This window comes from Saccopteryx leptura, chromosome 1 (genome assembly GCF_036850995.1).
Source record: "Saccopteryx leptura isolate mSacLep1 chromosome 1, mSacLep1_pri_phased_curated, whole genome shotgun sequence".
Lineage (NCBI taxonomy): Eukaryota > Metazoa > Chordata > Mammalia > Chiroptera > Emballonuridae > Saccopteryx > Saccopteryx leptura.
In genome coordinates, this window is record NC_089503.1 from 149,858,152 (window position 1) to 149,876,834 (window position 18,683).

General features: G+C 44.0%; 1 protein-coding gene across 1 annotated transcript in view; it reads left to right on the forward strand.

Annotated features, from left to right (window-relative positions):
* The first annotated feature begins 221 nt into the window (after positions 1–221).
* Positions 222–18,683, forward strand: part of ANKRD55 (ankyrin repeat domain 55) — a 78,284-nt gene continuing 59,822 nt past the window's right edge. The window contains exon 1 of the mRNA XM_066360828.1: positions 222–561. Within this exon, the coding sequence (XP_066216925.1) occupies positions 507–561 (55 nt within the window). The 5' untranslated portion in view covers positions 222–506. The remainder of the gene's footprint in view (positions 562–18,683) is intronic.

Here is an 18,683-nt window from a genome sequence, read left to right on the forward strand (position 1 = left end):
GTCCCTCCAGGGAGAATACAGCCAGCTGCCGGCTGCTCCGCACATGCTCCGTGGGCCCCGCATCCTTACTCACACACTGAGATGCTTTTGGTTGAGAGCCACTGTCCAGCTGCTGAAGCCTGAGTGACCACCAGTGTTTCCTGACCCTGGTCCAAGGCAGGTGCCCCCCACCCCCACACACACACCCCCAAGAGTGATTTTTCAGGGTTTGAGCTTCTTTTGTGTACTTGATTAGGGGTAGAGGGTGCATAATACTTACACACAAGTGTTGCTGGTAAACAAGGCCGTCAGAGCCGCGCTTGTTCCTGGCAGGTGTTACAGGAAGAACACCTCCCTATGGCCATCGTCTGCAGTGCCCACTGCTGCAGCTCGGAGGCACGTTTGGTTCTCTACCCCAGGTCTTGGCACAGATGCTGCATCTGACTGTGGGGTTGACAGTTGTGAGCGAAACTGTGTTTTCTCCTCCCTGGGGACCTGGAGGCTACGTGCCGTGCTGATGATAAACTATGAGACAGGCAACCATGGATTTCAGCGCTCCGTCTGTGTTTGATCAGCAGAAAGGTAAAAGGCTGCTTTCACATATCCTTCGGCTCTCTGCACGGTTAGTCCAACAGGAGGCATCTGCAGTTGTAAGGGAAGGTGTGTGTGTGTGTGTGTGTGTGTGTGTGTGTGTGTGTGTGTGTGTGTGTGTGAGACGTGGAAAGAAAGAGGATTGTACGTAGAAAACCAGCCTGTTTCCTAAGTGAGCTTTCGTCCTGTCTGTCTGTTAACGTGTCCCTATGTACACATTTTAAAAACTGAGTTTCAAGCCATTTCTCAGTGTCATCTTTCTGCTCATTAGCTTTCCCTTTTCAAATCTTGAGAAAATAGATCAGAGTAAGTAATACACAGAGAGTACATCGTGTGCCTCTTTCGAGTCTGTTAGCCCCATGTCTCCTCACTGCAGCTTCATAAACATCTCTTCATTCCCTTCAGCAAGAGATGTTGCCCAGGTTGACGTGGCTGCTGATATGTTATCTCATCAGAGGTTGTGTAATCACTTATCACTATGTTATTATTTGCAATGGCAGGACATATCTTTCTTACTCATAATTTCCAGGAGAGAGGTAATTTTCCACATGAAAAAATTGCTATAGAAATCAATCCACTTTTATTTAAAAAGACATGTATTCAACCATACAAGTCTGTGTGTGTACCTTTTGCATATGAAGTGTGTCTATATACGTTCACATAATGCCTGTGCGTGATCATTTGTCCTTTCTGCGTATGTAGAGGAAATCCTCATTCTGTAAGCGTCATCGATATTTTTATAATCTATTTTTTAAAGAAATATCTGATATCCAAATCACTTTCTGTCATTACTAAATATTCTTCGGGATCCGAAGGTCCTTCGGTCGTTTCCTTGCTTTGGCCACAACAGGAAAACGGTGTTTTTGAAAGCCTCATTAAGAAAATGTACTGCTTCTTTTTTTTCTCCTTTTTCCCTCTTCCCTCTAGACAGACCGTAGTGTGTTTACTACCCTGAGAGCCTCATCTGGCTTCATGGTGAATTATTCTAGCTCAGTGATTTCTCAAATAATAGATTGACACTTAGATTTCCGGGTAAGAGTGTGTGTGTGTGTGTGTGTGTGTGTGTGTGTGTGTGTGTGTGTGTGTGTGTGTGGTTTGATCTCCAGGTCTTAACTCGTATTGAACAGTGTGTGTGTGTTCAGAATGTGCAGGTTTGCTGTGTTTGGATGTGAATTCCATGGAGAAAGAGATTGTTACAGATGTGCCCACCCCCACCGGCTCCCCTTGGTACATTCTGTTCACTGCTGACAGTAAACAACAGTGAAAATATACCTAGATGCAAAGACCTCCTTCTGGCTAAGAAGTGACATTGCTGAGCCATGTAGTCCAAAGAGGACACGGTGGGTGTATTATTCAATGAACTTGAAGTGCTAGAGCTGACTGCAGAGAACTAGCCCTTCCCAAGGAACTCATCGATTCCGGTGTCTCCCAAGACTCAGCCCAGACGCAGTTAAAGTGTTAACATGCAGTGTTTATTTTTATAGTGCCTTTCATGGGAGCAATTCACAGTGATTCCTTGCCCTAGGCTTCCTTCCCTCCCATGCAAGGTAACCCTCTCCTGGCCACCACTGCCTCCATTTCTCAGCCCTTTCTCTCTAGAAGGGGTTGGGGTGTGGTGGCAGGAGCATGGGCCACAGAGGCTTCTCCCTAGCTGTGTGACCTTAGCAAGTTACCTAACCTCTCTGGGCCTTGGTTTCCTCAGCAAGAAATTGGAAGAAAGGATGCTTACTTAGCAGGGTTGTTCTGAGAATCTACAATAATGTAAGAATGCACCTGTCTCATGGCCATGGTGTGCAATGACCACTTTCCAATTGTAGCTGCTTTTGTTATTTTTATTGCTCTCGCTGTTAGTAACCTCCTAGACTGAGTTTCTCCAGGGCAAAAGGCTACTTATATCTCTGTTTCTACTCGAATGTAGCAGTCCTCAGCACAAATGAGAGCTCAGCTAATGCTGGTTAACTAGATTACATTAATTTTTTTTTCAGAACTCCAGGGTACCATTTAGAGCAGGGGTCCCCAAACTTTTTACACAGGGGGCCAATTCACTGTCCCTTAGACCGTTGGAGGGCCGCCACATACAGTGCTCCTCTCACTGACCACCAATGAAAGAGGTGCCCCTTCCAGAAGTGCAGCGGGGGGAGGGGGAGGGAGGGCAGGTAAATGGCCTCAGGGGGCCGCATGTAGCCTGCAGGCCATAGTTTGGGGATGCTTGATTTAGAGCAAGGGTAGTCAACCTTTTTATACCTACTGCCCACTTTTATATCTCTGTTAGTAGTAAAATTTTCTAACTGCCCACCGGTTCCACAGTAATGGTGATTTATAAAGTAGGGAAGTAACTTTATAAAATTTATAAAGCAGAGTTATAGCAAGTTAAAGCATATAATAATAATTACTTACCAAGTACTTTATGTCAGATTTTCACTAAGTTTGGCAGAATAAATCTTTATAAAACAACTTACTATAGTTAAATCTATCTTTTTATTTATACTTTGGTTGCTCTGCTACCGCCCACCATGAAAGCTAGAACGCCCACTAGTGGGCAGTAGGGACCAGGTTGACTACCACTGATTTAGAGCAACCCCTAGAAGCGTAATTAACTAAATTATATCTGAATAGCTCTAGGATCTCATTAATCTGTCCACCGTCTTGAAAGCATGAATAGGTGTAGACCATCACACAGATTTTTAAATACCATATCGCTGGGCAAGCCATGGTGACATGCCTTCTTCTTGAAAAGATGAATGTGGGGCTCCGGTAGAGAGTTTCCCATAATTTCTGAATGTCTGGGGACTCGAATCTGTCCTGGCCAGTAGCCTCACAGGCAGATGTTGATGAAAGGCATCACATCCGGGAAGGTCATAGAAGTCACGTAAGCCATTGGTCCTCAAACTGGGCCCCCACCCCCCTCAGATTCACCTGGACAGTGTCTGAAAATGCTCGTGCCCGGGTCTCCCTGCTGAAGATTTCCATTTAACTAGCATGAGGTGGGCCTGACAGAGACTCCTGGGGAAGTCCTAATGTATGGCAGAGATCCTGAACCACCCAAGCGATCCACCCCCAACATCTCAGGCAGGTGGGGAGCGTAAAGCACAGAGAAGTTAAAGGTGGGCCCATTACAGGAATTACAGCTAATTAGGAAGACAGGGGCTGGGACCCAGGAGTCCTTCATCAGAACACAGAACAGTCAGGAACTTCACCCGGCGGCCCCTGGCCCTCGCTGCACCTCTGTGTGTGTGTGTCGGGGGGGGTGCTCCACAGCTCTGGCTCATGGCTGCCCAGAGAATGGATACATTGTGCACTTGGAGAATATGGTGCCAAACCGCCTTCACAGCTCAGAAAAGGTCAGCTCGGTCGGTCTGAATCCAACCGCATTCGCCCACACTCAGCAGAGATAAGGAGATGGCTTCAGGCCACGGGCTTGGGTGTGGATGGATGTTAGCTCAGGCCCTGTCTGTCCCCTTTCCGGCTGTGAACAACATCAGAGATTTGCAGGATCGCTGCTGGGAGGTTTAAAGATCTGGTTTTTCAACTGGTGGGGACTGGGGTGAGGGTGGGGGTTCAGGCTTGTTTTGTGACATCTGGGGAGACACCCCCCCTACAAGGTGCCTGTTGCTTTTGCCATGGCAACATCTCCTCGGGCCCCACGCTCATCTGGGCTCTGCTGCTTCTCAAAGCCCATGTGCAGAAAGGACCATAGTAAAACTATTTTACTACGGAACGCGAGGTTCCTATGGACGCTGAGAGGTCATGTCGCTGAAGGTGTTTGCATTTCAAGCTCTGTCCCCAATTGTGGAAAGTCACGCTCTGTGGTGCCTGAGTAAGGACCCAGGCCTCAGAAGACAGCTGGCACAGGTGTGGTCAGGGACCTGCTCCCCCGGCCCTGCCCCAGCCCCAGCCTGGGTCCTGGTAGAAAGGTGCTTCTGCTGAGCTGAGTGTTTGCAGGCACCCATAGGGACGGGCTCCACCCTCACAGGTTTCTCTCTGCTAGCCTTGTGGAGAGGGTGAGCGGAGGGGCTGACCCTCCAGCCCTGGTGGGGACAGAGCTCTGTGTCCTGGGTGTCATCACAAATCAACACAGGCCAGGCGGCTGACAGCCACAGACATGTGTTCTCTCTGCCCTGGAGGCCAGGAGGCCTGGGTCGAGCTGTCACAGATGCGTGTTCTCACCGCCCTGGAGGCCAGAAGGCCTGGGTCGAGCTGTCAGCAGGGCTGTGCTGCATCCAGAGGCTCTGGGGGGGGCTTGCTTCCTCCCTCTCCCAGCCTCCGGCAGCCCGTGGCCTCATCTCTCCGTCTCCACTCTGTCTTCGCTGGGTCTTCTCTGTGGGCCCCTCTCTTCTGTGTGTGTGTCTGAACTCCCTCTGCCTCGCTCTCAGAACGACACATGTGACTACATTGAGGGCCCACCCAGGGTCCAGGATAAACGACTGTTCTCAGGGCCCTTCACTTAATCACACCTTCTGCCATATAAGGTGATAGTCAGAGGTTCGGCAATTAGGGGCACGGCTATATCTCCAGGGCACGAAAAGAGGTCAACTCTCAAGTCTCTTTTCGGAAAGCCTGCAGCCTCGTGAGGTGGTTTCTGCTAAAATCCACTCTCATTTAAGCTGGAAGGAAACTGTGCCTCTGGGCTGGGGTAGAAAGGGCATGTGTGGGTGGGCCCTTTGCAGAGAATCCATCCTGATGAGGGGACGATGTATCCAGAGCTCTAGTAGAGCCAGGCTGTGCAGATAACCTCATATCAGCCCCATTGTCACACACACACCCCTTTTAGCAATGAGGAGACTCAACAAGGTTGTGATTTACCCAAGGTTACCATGAGACAAAATGGCAGAGCTGAGGTTCAAGCCTTCACCTGCTTGATCCTGGATCCACTGTAAATTGTACTGAAGACATAAGGCATTTGCATGAATTCAGATGAACAGCGGCTGTATTTTCACAATCAGGTTGTAATCCCACTGTGTTGGGGTTTTTTTTTTATTATTCAGTGAGATGAGGGGAGGCAGAGATAGACTCCTGCATGCGCCCTGACTGGGATCCATATGGCAAGCCCACTAGGGGACGATGCTCTGTTGCTCAGCAACCGAGTCCTTCTTAGTGCCTGAGTCAGAGACCATGGAGCCATCCTCACACCCTGGGCCAACTTGTTCCAACCAAGCCATGAAAGAGAGAGAGAGAGAAGCAAGAGGGGGAGGGGTAGAGAAACAGATCATCCCCCATCCTGTGTGCCCTGACCTGGAGTCGAATCCAGGACATCCACACGCTGGGCTGACGCTCTATCAGTAAGCCAACAGGCCAGGACCTGTTGGGGATTTTTAAAGGTCCCACACAACAGATGTACTGGTTTTCCTGTCCAACTTTTTGTCTAAAATGGGAGGGCTCAACAAAAAGGAATCAGCATACACAGACGTGCACTTTGCTGAAAAAGCAAAATTAAAATCCATGTGTCCACCAGACGCCTCCAGAGGAAGAAGCAGCAGACTGGACAGGGTTTGGGAACAGGGCAGAGGAAGGGCAGGCGGAGGCAGCGGGAAAGAGGGAATGGACTGGGCTCTGTGGGTGATTTTTAGTTCACAGACCTCTCCAGGAACGAAGCCCAGGAACCCTGAGGAGAGTTCTGTGAGTGACTTTCAGCTTGGTTGCCCAGACACAGGAAGATTAGCGGGTGAATGACGACCTAGAGGTTTAGAAGCTTCGGATTATCTATTGCCTCGGGGGAAATGTTCAGCCTCTTCTCTCTCTTGGTTATGAAAGAGGGGCAGAGAGGCAAAGAGATGGGAGGAGAATTCTTTCTGTGATGTTCTTGCCCTCTGAGGACCAGTCCCTTTCTGGGCCACCACCCCCCTCGCAGTCCTAGCTAGAAGGAAGCCCAGACTGATCTCATCCCAAATAACTAACCATTCACAGCCTTAGCCTCCGCTCCTGAGGAGTGGGGCCTATTGCCTGAGTGTGGCCCCCACCCCATGTGGGTGGGGTGTCCAGAGGGAATGAGGGCCCACCTGGTCAGCCAGACCTCCAGAATCAACCTGATGTGTGTCCCACAAGGTAGCCACAGCCACGCAACTCAGCCTCTGGTCCAAAGTCAGCTGAGCTTTTCCTATTGTCTGTATCCATAAAGTACACTTTACTTTAACAATCATTTAAGCCCACTATGTTGGATAACTGACATTCATGGATTTCCCTTTGATGCAACCATTAGGATGCAAAGGTGTTTTCAAGAAAAACTGCTAAAATTAGTAGCTGGTTTTTTGTTGTTGTTGTTTTGTTTTGTTTTTTATTACCAAGCACGTATGAAGAAAGCATCTTGCCCGTCCCCAACTATGGGACAAGGCGGGAAGGGGAGGGTCTCGATGCAGTAAGGGCGACGGTTGTGTAGAAGATGGGCATGAGCTAAACACCACCTTGCAGGAAGACCGCGTCCAGCCCCGGGGCCCGTGTTTAGCACACTGGGACTCTCCGGAAGTCAGTGGTTAAATGCCAAGGGTCTGCTGATTCCAAGAATTCACTTCTGTCACAAATAAGGAATAGCTCACGTATCCTGCCAAAATTCTGGTGGTTTCATGCTGATATTAGCTTGAAACTTGTAAATAGGTTGTGTGATTAGTAAGAGCCCTCGGTCTGTTTTATCTCCGTCAAACCTGAAAATGGCGTCCACTCATCGAATAGCAGGTTACTACGTATTTTATTGGGGGAGGGGAGTGGGAAAGATGTTCTGGTCTACAAGGGTACAATTTCCATTATATTTGTGTCCTCAGCATTTTAAAATATACATACATAATATTTCACAGAGTTCCTATTCTTTAACTTTTCGGTTGAAAATAATTTTAAACTTAAATGTTGGAAGAATTGTATAAGAAACACTTGTGTATCTTGTACCCAGATTCACCTGATGTTAACATCTTACCACATGTGCTTTGTTCTTTGCTCTTTCTATGTCTCTTTCTGCCCCTCTCTATATATGTGTACATATGTGTGTATACACATGTGTGTGTATTTTTACCTAATCTGTCTGCATTCCAATTTTGTCTGCTGACCCAAAAATATTTTTTTAAAAAGCTTTTCCCCACAGTATAGGATTTAGTCTAGGATTAGGTATTACATTTCATTACCTTCTATTTCTCTGTCTCTGTCTCTCTCTCTATATATATATATATATATCTGTCTCTCTCTTGGAACACATTAGAAAAATCTTTATTTGAGTGAATTCTGTCTAACTGGATTGATTAGGAAGCACTGGACTCTTCAGGGAGTGTATTGAACCTAAAAGGAAACCAGAATAGGGAACCCCGTAAATTTTGACACTTTTGTGATTTGGCCAAACACTAGTTCTAGCGCTGAAGTTACACCCGACGGGTGACACTCAAAATATTTAGCCATTGGCAAGCTTTGGGACCAGTTGTCATGTTGTCTTAGTCTCCTTTAACCTGGAATATTTCTGCAACTTTCCTTGTCTTTTATGACATTGACATTTTTGATATTTACACTCTTAAAAAAACAAAAACAAAAACACTGAGCGGGTCCAGTTGATGAAAGGGCTCCCCTGTGCCAGGCGCTGGGCGAAACTCTTTGTGTCTGGTGTCTCGGTTGATCCTCAGAACAGCCTGAGAGATACTGATTTCCAGGTTATCTGAGTTCACACCACTCACACCCAAGGCTACACAGCTCAAGGGCAAAGCTGCTACTATTTTAACTCTGGCTCTGATCCCTGAGACCTCCTCACAGTCCCCTTCTCAGCCGCATTGTACTTTCTGGATTCTGACAGCCCACCTTCAAAGCCCTTCATGACCGCCAGCCCAAGGAGGGGAAGGAAAGCAAAGGAGGTCAGATCGGCTCAAGTGGGGTCAGCAGGGGAGCTGGCCTTTGCAATGTGCTCTGCTTGGTGGGCTCAGCTAGGAGCAGCAAACTACCAGGTTGGGGGTGCCTGTAGGCACCCAGTAGAAATCAATTTAAGGATGGAGCCTGGAAGTGTTCACCTTAGGACAGTAGTTCCTGTGGTGTTGGAAGGCACCTCAGTGAGCATGTCATCTGACTCGCTCACCTTTTCTGTGTGACCATCAAAACCCAGAGGGGCCCTGGCCGGTTGGCTCAGTGGTAGAGTGTTGGCCTGGCGTGCAGAAGTCCCGGGTTGGATTCCCAGCCAGGGCACACAGGAGAAGCACCCATCTGCTTCTCCACCCCTCCCCCTCTCCTTCCTCTCTGTCTCTCTCTTCCCCTCCCGCAGCCGAGGCTCCATTGGAGCAAAGATGACCCGGGCGCTGGGGATGGCTCCTTGGCCTCTGCCCCAGGCGCTAGAGTGGCTCTGGTCACAACGGAGCGATGCCCCGGAGGGGCAGAGCATCGCCCCTGGTGGGCAGAGCGTCGCCCCCTGGTGGGTGTGCGGGGTGGATCCCGGTCGGGCGCATGCGGGAGTCTGTCTGACTGTCTCTCCCCGTTTCCAGTTTCAGAAAAATACAAAAAAAAAAAAAAAAAACCCCAGAGGGATGAGCGGTGATGTGGTGTCAGAGCTGGGATGAACTTTGGAGCCAGAGTGACAGCTGAGGTCCCCCTGCAGGCACTACCGTGTGACCTGGCTGTTTCACCTCACTGACCCAGCCTATACAGAAAGATGCGGCTACTACAAAGGGTTGTCACACAGGCTAGATGAACAAATACCTGACACCCAGCCGGCCTGGCCCTTAGTAATCACTCAGGCAGGGCCAGCGGCAGTTTTAGGATGGTTAGAAGGTGGGTTATAACACTCTCCCACGGATTGTTATAAAGATTTTGTGATGTAATGCATTCAAGGCCCTGGAGACCACATCCGATTCAGAGTAATCACTGAGCACCTGCTAGGGATCCTTATAAATGGCTGCGTAAGTTGGCAAGGACCCCGGGCTGGGACAACCCACCCTCTGGCTATCTCCCCCTCTGTTATGATGTCAACAGCATAGCGCCCCTTTTAATTTGGAAATTGGAAGGGGCAGAATTTGCCTGCATAGGAAAACCACATCATAGGAAAATAATTTTGCAGGAAGCTCCCAGGCCCAAGAGTGCGCCTGTGTCCCCTTTCCCGCAGCTGGTGTTTGTCCTCTGGGTCGAGGACTTGCCTTCTTGTCAAGTTCTGCCCTGTGCTGAGAGCCAGCCTCCCTGTCAGCGGTCACGCTCCCCACCGGCGAGGGGGCCGGCTTCACAGCCTTCGGTGCTGTGCTAGGAATCCACCTAGTTTTGAGAGGTGAGACAGATCTCACTTTTTAAATTATTAGCTGTATGATGCTTTGCTATTTGATAGAGGAAACCTCTCAAAATGTTCTCTCTCTCTTCTTCTCTCTCTCTTTTAATTGTATAGGATAGTCTTACCCATTTTTGTTTTCTCTTTTTGTTTGTTTTTGCCTTCAGAATGACGATACATTCAAACATGTTCAAGGGATAAAACGAAGTACTGTGGGAAAATCTGCCCTCCCCATACAATCCTTATGGCCATCCAATCCATACCCCCACCCCTCACCCCACACTCCACAAAACAATGTAAGCGGTTCTAAGCATCGTTCCAGAGAAATGGACACTGTGTAGAGATGAGCAAATACTTAAGTATACTCTTTCTTCTTCTTGAAAGCATAAAGCGATCTATTTATTTTCACACATGAAAGTTAGTATCATTTTCTTGAGCCTCTCCTTTCACCCCCGAAAGGAGAATTGTTGGGACTTCATTGAAATGACATTAAACGTACAAATGAATATGTGTAGTGATTAAAGTTGGTTATATGATTTTAGTCATCCCATCTGAGAACATGGACTCTGTCTTCATGAATTCAACCCTTCTGTTGTATTCCTCCAAGTCCTGCAGTTTTCCTCACTTAGATTCTCACTATTCATTCCCAGGTATATTACATCTTCATAGCGAGTTATTGGAATGAGTTATCTTTCAACGTAAGGAGGCTTTATTTTCCTCTTGATATTATTTAATATAAAGGACTATCTAATTTTATATTTCTTTTAAAACTAACCTGATCATATCTTGTTCATTCCAATTGTCCTGTGGTTCATTCTGATGTGTCATCCTGGGCAGATGGACTGGTTTCAGGTCCTGCTCTTGTACCTCATCGCTGTGCAACATTGGGGAAATTGCTATACCTCTCTGTGCATCAATTTCCCCCCCTGTGTAAACGGAGCTAAAGATACCACCTACTTCATGAAATTGTTCCAACAAGCCTAATTCAAATGAACCTGAGCAGGACAGGCGTCATCTATAAAAGTTAGCTATTATTATATTATAATAATGTTGCTCTTCTTTCATAATTACAATCTCATTTCTTTTTGCTTCATTTCTAATTGTATTGCTGATATTATGTAATAATATGAAGAATGCTATCTTTTTTTTCCTAGATGGTAAGCATTTTTTAGCAACAGATATCAAATTTTGTCAAATAACCTTTTTCTTCTTTATATGTATGATCTCGCATTTCCCTTTTGTTCTATTGATGTGATCTAATTTAGTAACAGCTATCCTAAAAGCAAACCATTTGATGATCTGATAGAACTTACATTAGAAGTTAAGAATTCTGTGTTCATAAACTGAACTTGTCTGTGGGTCCCTCTGTGTGCGTCTGTCTCCATGCTAGCCTTAGAAAATAAATGAGAAAAATTTCACTCCATCCCTATGCTTTTTTTTTTTTTGCCTATTCTATCTTTTTATTTAGTTATTTTTAAATTTATTTATTAAATTTAATGCAGTGACATTGATAAATCAGGGTACATATGTTGAGAGAAAACATCTCTAGATAATTTTGACACTTGATTGTGCTGTATGCCCCTCCCCCAAAGTTAAATTGTCTTCTGTCACCTTCTATCTGGTTTTCTTTGTGCCCCTTCCCTCCCCCAACCCCTCTCTCCTTCTTCACCCCATCCCCCCTCCCCCCACCCCCCACTCCTGTTGCCATCACATTCTTGTTCATGTCTCTGAGTCTCATTTTTATGTCCCTTTATGTATGGATTCATATAGTTCTTTGTTTTTTTTCTGATTTACTTATTTCACTCCGTATAATGTTATCAAGGTCCATCCATGTTATTGTAAATGATCTGATGTCATCATTTCTTATGGCTAAGTAGTATTCCATAGTATATATGTACCAAAGCTTTTTAATCCACTCGTCCTCTGACGGACACTTGGGCTGTTTCCAGATCTTCGCTATTGTGAACAATGCTGCCACAAACATGGGGGTGCATTTCTCCTTTTCGAGCCATTCTATGGTGTCCTTGGGGTATATTCCTAAAAGTGGGATAGCTGGGTCAAAAAGCAGTTTGATTTTCAGTTTTTTGAGGAATCTCCATACTGTTTTCCACAGTGGCTGCACCAGTCTGCATTCCCACCAGCAGTGCAGGAGGGTTCCCTTTTCTCCACATCCTCGCCAGCACTTATTCTGTGTTGTTTTGTTGATGAGCGCCATTCTGACTGGTGTGAGGTGATATCTCATTGTGGTTTTAATTTGCATTTCTCTAATGATTAGTGATGTTGAGCATTTTTTCATATGCCTATTGGCCATCTGTATGTCCTCTTTGGAGAAGTATCTATTCATCTCTTTTGCCCATTTTTGGATTGGATTGTTTGTCTTCCTGGTGTTGAGATTTACAAGTTCTTTATAAATTTTAGTTATTAACCCCTTATCAGACGTGTTGTCAAATATGTTCTCCTATTGTGTAGTTTGTCTTTTAATTCTGTCTTTAGCTGTGCAAAAGCTTTTTAGTTTGATATAGTCCCATTTGTTTATCCTGTCTTTTATTTCACTTCCCCGTGGAGAAAAAATCAGCAAATATATTGCTCCGAGAGATGTCCGAGAGCTTACTGCCTATGTTTTCTTCTAAGATGCTTATGGTTTCACGGCCTACATTTAAGTCTTTTATCCATTTTGAGTTTATTTTTGTGAGTGGTGTAAGCTGGTGATCTAGTTTCATTTTTTTGCAGGTAGCTGTCCAATTTTCCCAACACCATTTGTTAAAGAGGCTGTCTTTACTCCATTGTATTTCCTTACCTCCTTTGTCAAATATCAGTTGTCCGTAGAACTGAGGGTTTATTTCTGGGTTCTCTGTTCTGTTCCATTGATCTATATGCCTGTTCTTATGCCAGTACCAGGCTGTTTTGAGTACAATGGCTTTGTAGTATAACTTGATATCAGGAAGTGTGATACCTCCCACTTTATTCTTCTTTTTTAAGATTGCTGAGGCTATTCGTGTTCTCTTTTGGTTCCATATAAATTTTTGGAATATGTGGTCTATATCTTTGAAGTATGTCATTGGTATTTTAATTGGTATTGCATTGAATTTATAGATTGCTCTGGGTAATATAGACATTTTAATGATGTTTATTCTTCCTAACCATGAGCACGGTATATGCTTCCACTTGTTTGTATCTTCCTTGATTTCTTTTATCAATGCTTTGTAATTTTCCGAGTACAAGTCTTTAGTCTCCTTGGTTAAGTTTATTCCTAGGTACTTTATTTTTTTGGTTGTAATTGTGAAGGGATTGTTTCCTTAATTCTGTTTCTGACTGTTCATTGTTGGTATATAAAAATGCCTCTGATTTCTGAGTATTGATTTTATATCCTGCCACTTTGCTGAATTCATTTATCAGGTCCAGTAGCTTTTTGACTGAGACTTTAGGGTTTTCTATATACAATATCATATCATCTGCAAATAATGATAGTTTTACTTCTTCTTTTCCAACTTGAATGCCTTTTATTTCTTCTTTTTGTCTGATTGCTGTGGCTAGGACTTCCAGGACCATGTTAAATAAGAGTGGTGAAAGGGGGCACCCCTGCCTTGTTCCTGATCTTAAGGGGATTGCTTTTAATTTTTGCCCATTGAGTATGATGTTGGCTGTGGGTTTCTCATAGATGGCTTTTATCATGTTGAGGTATGTTCCCTGTATTCCCACTTTGCTGAGAGTTTTGATCATGAATGGGTGCTGGATTTTATCAAATGCTTTTTCTGCATCTATTGAAATTATCATATGGTTTTTCTCCTTCTTTTTGTTTATGTGATGAATCACATTGATTGATTTACGAATATTGTACCAGCCTTGCCTCTCCAGAATAAATCCCACTTGATCATGGTGTATGATTTTTTCCATATATTGTTGGATACGGTTTGCTAATATTTTGTTGAGGATTTTAGCATCTATATTCATCAGAGATATTGGCCTATAATTTTCTTTCTTTGTGTTGTCTTTGCCTGCTTTTGGAATCAGAATTATGCTCACTTCATAAAAGGAGTTTGGAAGTCTTCCTTCCTCTTGAATTTTTTGAAATAGCTTGAGAAGGATAGGAGTTAGTTCTTCTTTAAATATTTGGTAGAATTCCGTTGTGAAGCCATTGGGCCCCGGACTTTTCTTTGTTGGGAGTTTTTTGATAACTGTTTCGATCTCATTTGTTGTAATCGGTCTGTTTAGGTTTTCTGATTCTTCCAGATTGATTTTTGGAAGATTGTATGTTTCAAGGAATTTGTCCATTTCATCTAGGTTGTCTAGTTTTTTGGCATATAGTTCTTCATAGTATTTTCTTACAATATTTTGTATTTCTGTTGTGTCAGTTGTTATTTCTCCTCTCTCATTTCTAATTTTATTTATTTGAGTCCTCTCTCTCTTTTTCTTGGTGAGTCTAGTTAAAAGTTCATCAATCTTGTTTACCTTTTCAAAGAACCAGCTCCTAGTTTCATTGATCCTCTGTATTGTTTCTTTAGCCTCTATGTCATTTATTTCTGCTCTGATCTTTATTATTTCCTTCCTTCTACTACATTTGGGCTTTATTTTCTGTTCTTTTTCTAATTCTTTTAGATGCAGGGTTAAGTTGTTTATTTGAGCTTTTTCTAGCTTCTGAAAGTGTGCCTGTAGTGCTATGAACTTCCCTCTCAGCACTGCTTTCTCTGTGTCCCATAAATTTTGAGTTGTTGTATGCTCATTGTCATTCATTTCTAGGAATTTTTTAATTTCTTCTTTGATCTCATTCTTAATCCATTCATTATTTAACAACCTGCTATTTAGTTTCCATGTGTTTGAGAATTTTTGAGCTTTTCTGTTGTGATTCATTTCTAGTTTCATGCCGTTATGATTGGAGAAAGTGCTTGATATGATTTCAGTCTTCTTAAATTTGTTGAGAGCACTTTTGTGCTCTAACATGTGGTCTATCCTAGAGAATGTACCATGAGCACTTGAAAAGAATGTATATTCTGCTGCTTTAGGGTGAAAGGTTCTGAAGATATCTATTAAATCGAGTTGATCTAGTGTTCCAAATAAGTCTGCTGTTTCTTTGTTAATTTTCTTTCTTGAGGATCTATCTAGTGATGTTAGTGGGGTATTGAAATCCCCTACTATTATAGTATTGCTGTTGATCTCGCCCTTTAAATCCATCAAAGTCTGCTTTATATATTTGGGTGCTCCTATATTAGGTGTATAGATATTTATAATAGTTATATCTTCCTGTTGGATTACTCCCTTTATCATTATGTAGTGGCCTTCTTTATCTCTTACTATATCCTTTGTTTTAAAGTCCAATTTGTCTGATATAAGTATTGCTACCCCAACTTTTTTTTCATTTCTGTTTGCATGAAATGTTTTTTTCCATCCTTTTACTTTCAATCTATGTGTGTCTTTTGTTCAAAGGTGTGTCTCTTGTATACAACATATGTATGGGTCCTGTTTTCTTATCCACACAGCTACCCTATGTCTTTTGATTGGATCATTTAATCCATTTACATTTAAGGTTATTATTGATATGTAGGTGTTTATTGCCATTTTCTTCTTTAAAGGTGTATTCCTTTTTTGCTATATTCTTTTCCCACTTTGATCTGTTTACAACAGGCCCCTTAACATTTCCTGCAGCATTGGTTTGGTTGTAATGAATTCCTTGAGTTGTTTTTTGTCTGAGAAGCTTTTTATTTCTCCTTCAATTTTAAACGATAGCCTTGCTGGATAAAGTAGTCTTGGTTGTAGGTTCTTGTTCTGCATTACTTTGAATATTTCTTGCCATTCCCTTCTGGCCTCAAGTGTTTCTGTTGAGAAGTTGAATGTCATCCTTATGGGGGCTCCTTTGTAGGTGATAACTTTTTTTTCTCTTGCAGCTTTTAATATTTTCTCTTTATCGCTTAGCTTTGGTATTTTAATTATGATGTCTCTTGGTGTAGGTTTCTTTGGGTTTCTCTTTAATGGAGTCCTCTGTGCTTCTTGGATTTGTGAGAGTTTCTCTTGCATTAATTTAGGGAAGTTTTCAGCTATGATATGATTGAACAAAGTTTCTATCCCTTGTTCTTTTTCTTCTTCTTCAGGAACCCCTATGATGCAGATGTTATTTCTCTTCATGTTGTCACAGAGCTCTCTAAGAGTTTCCTCTGACTTTTTGATTCTCTTTTCTCTTTTCTTCTCTGCTTTCATGCCTTCATTCCAGTTATCCTCTAACTCGCTGATTCAATCCTCTGCTCTATCTATCCTGTTTTTAATTCCTTCCATTGTGGTCTTTATTTCTGATATTGTATTTGTCATATCCAACTGATTCTTTTTTATACCTGCTATTTCTTTATTTAGGTGTTCATAATGACCATCCATTGTTGTTCTAAGATCCCTAAGCATCCTTACAATCATTATTTTGAACTCCGCATCTGGAAGTTTGATTATTTCCATATCACTCAGTTCATCACCTGAAGGTGTCTCTTGTGGTTTCATTTGGATTGCACTTCTTTGTCTTCTCATCATCTGTTTTTGGGTGTTTTATTTATAGAGTTGGTTGAGTCTAGGCTTGGTGTTGTCTGCCTCCAGTTTTCAGTTGTGTTATTTCTAGGTCTTCTTGGATTGGTATCAGCTGTTATCTGTAATCCACTTTCGGATTTGGGCAGCTTTGAAGTCTTGAATTGTTTGTTTTCTTAACAAGTGATAGTCTTGTTTACTGATCTCAGCAGGGGGCTTCCTTGAAACTTTATCTAGGAATGCGATGGGTGTAACCTGAGACTCTGAAGGCCTCTTTAGCCAGCTAATCTCACTGGGGGCAGGGTGTTTTCTCAGCTTCAGTAGGGGGAGGTGTATCTCAGATCTCCATGGAGACCTGAGTTACTGCCTCTCCTCCCCACTTCTTGTTTTCAGCTGTGTCTTGTTGCGCTGATTGGAGCTGGATAGATGTCCGGAGATCTCTGATCCAGAAGCACTTCAGCTCTGTTTTGTGAAAGGTTCAGTCCCTCCCCCAGCTATGGCCGCCTCCAGCACGGATGAGTCAGCTTTTTTAGTTTGTCTCCTGCATTCCTTAGCCCCTCACAGTCTGTCCCTCTCCCTGTCTTTTCCACTTGGGAGATAAGCTGGTCTTTTCAACACACCTCGCTCCCTGGTCGCCAGGCAAGTGGCTGTGAGCAGTAGTTTCTGCTCTTTTCCCTGTGTGAGATCCCCTCTGGGCTCTCAGCCTCACCCCTCCCCCTCGTTCCTATAAGCAGAGGAGATTCAGGCGCTCCCTACTAGGATTGTTGTGGCTTCTTCTCTGCCCCTTGGTTTTTGAGAGCTCTTCTTGTAGTTCAGACTTGGTTTTTCATGCTGATTTTTCCTAAATTGATTTGTATTCCAGTTTGGTGGTGAGAGCTGGGCATCTGTGCGTCCGCCTACTCTGCTGCCATCTTTTTCAAGCCCCCTATGCTTTTTAAAGAGACATTTTAAAAGAATTCGCTCGACCTCACTTTAGAATCTTTCTGTTATCAGTGCCTTCATGTTGATGGAGGCTCCGACAAGCCAGTTGTAGCACCTGTTAATACCCCCTTCGATGATACTGTGGGAAGGGAATTTGGGACAGGGCAATGGAGGACAGAGACTCACTGTCAATAAGCAACACATTTGGCCCCAGTGTTCGCCAATGGCTCACCCTGCACCTTGGATAATTTTAGTTGTTCTAGGAATGAACTGTTGACAAAGAAGGAACAAATGGAGTCATGATGATGAGGCTTCAGGTGTGACACAGAGCTCATGGACCACAGAGAGATGGGAGTGTTTAATCTCTGGCCCCGGGAGGAGCTGCCCAAATGACATTTGTTTCCTTCAACTGTTTTCAGGAGATCACAGCATTCGAGGCAGTTTTACAAGTGGCCACGATACAGGGCCGCTAGGAATGTGCTGGGGTTTTTTGTTTGTTTGTTGTTGGTTTTTTTTAGGAATGTGCTGTTTAAAGGACCCACGGAAGGCTCCCTTTGCCAGCCCCCCCCCCAAGCCCAATAGCCTTGGTTTACCAACAGGAGATGATGTATTATCTGGCGCTCCACAGATGGGAGAAAGACACACAGATGTCAGTCACAGAAGAACCTTAGAGCCAACCTTCTACTCAGCTCAGGTTACCTCTCCAGGCGCTTCCCGGGACATGTTTGGTCAGAACCTGCTGAAACGTGGTTGTGATAAGGAACACACTCACCAGGTGGTCTCTGCTAGTCCTGCACACCACAGCTCTCATCAGTCAAAAGTGTGACTTATTCCAATTTCTACCCATCAGAACTGGTTCTGCCCTCTGGATGTACAGAAAAAAACATCCGAACTCTCTTCCCATGTTTTTAATATCTGAAAACAGTTGTCATGTCCCACTGGGCCTGCTTTTCTTCAAACGAAACAATTCCTGCTTCTTCACCTACCCCTCAGTTTCCAGAGTCCCTGTTTAAAATGGCAAAGATACCTGGGCAGACACCTGCGTTTTTAGAAAGTTGGAGGAGGTAGGTGGAGTCATACATCTGACCCAGAAGGAAGGAAGTGGGATTAGAGGACGGAGGTTGGAATAACAGTACATTTTTAATTTCCAAAGGCCACCTTCATAAAATGTTAAGAGTTACGCCAGCCCAGTAACCAAAGAGCTTCTCGACACAGGATTTTAACATGAAGGGGATGTTCGCAAGACCCCAGTGGGTGAGAAAACCCACTGAACATGCAAACTGAGTCAATCGATCGATTTATTGCACACACACTAAGAGCCCTATGCATTTAAGATTAGGATCTTTTTAATAATTAGCATTATTAAAATGAAAGTGCCTTCTACGTAAATGGTGCCTCTAGAGAGGCACCATTATACCAACATTCGATTCGACATAGACATGCTTCTTCAAACTGCAAATTCCGTTTCCCAGTCCCCTGACCCCCACCC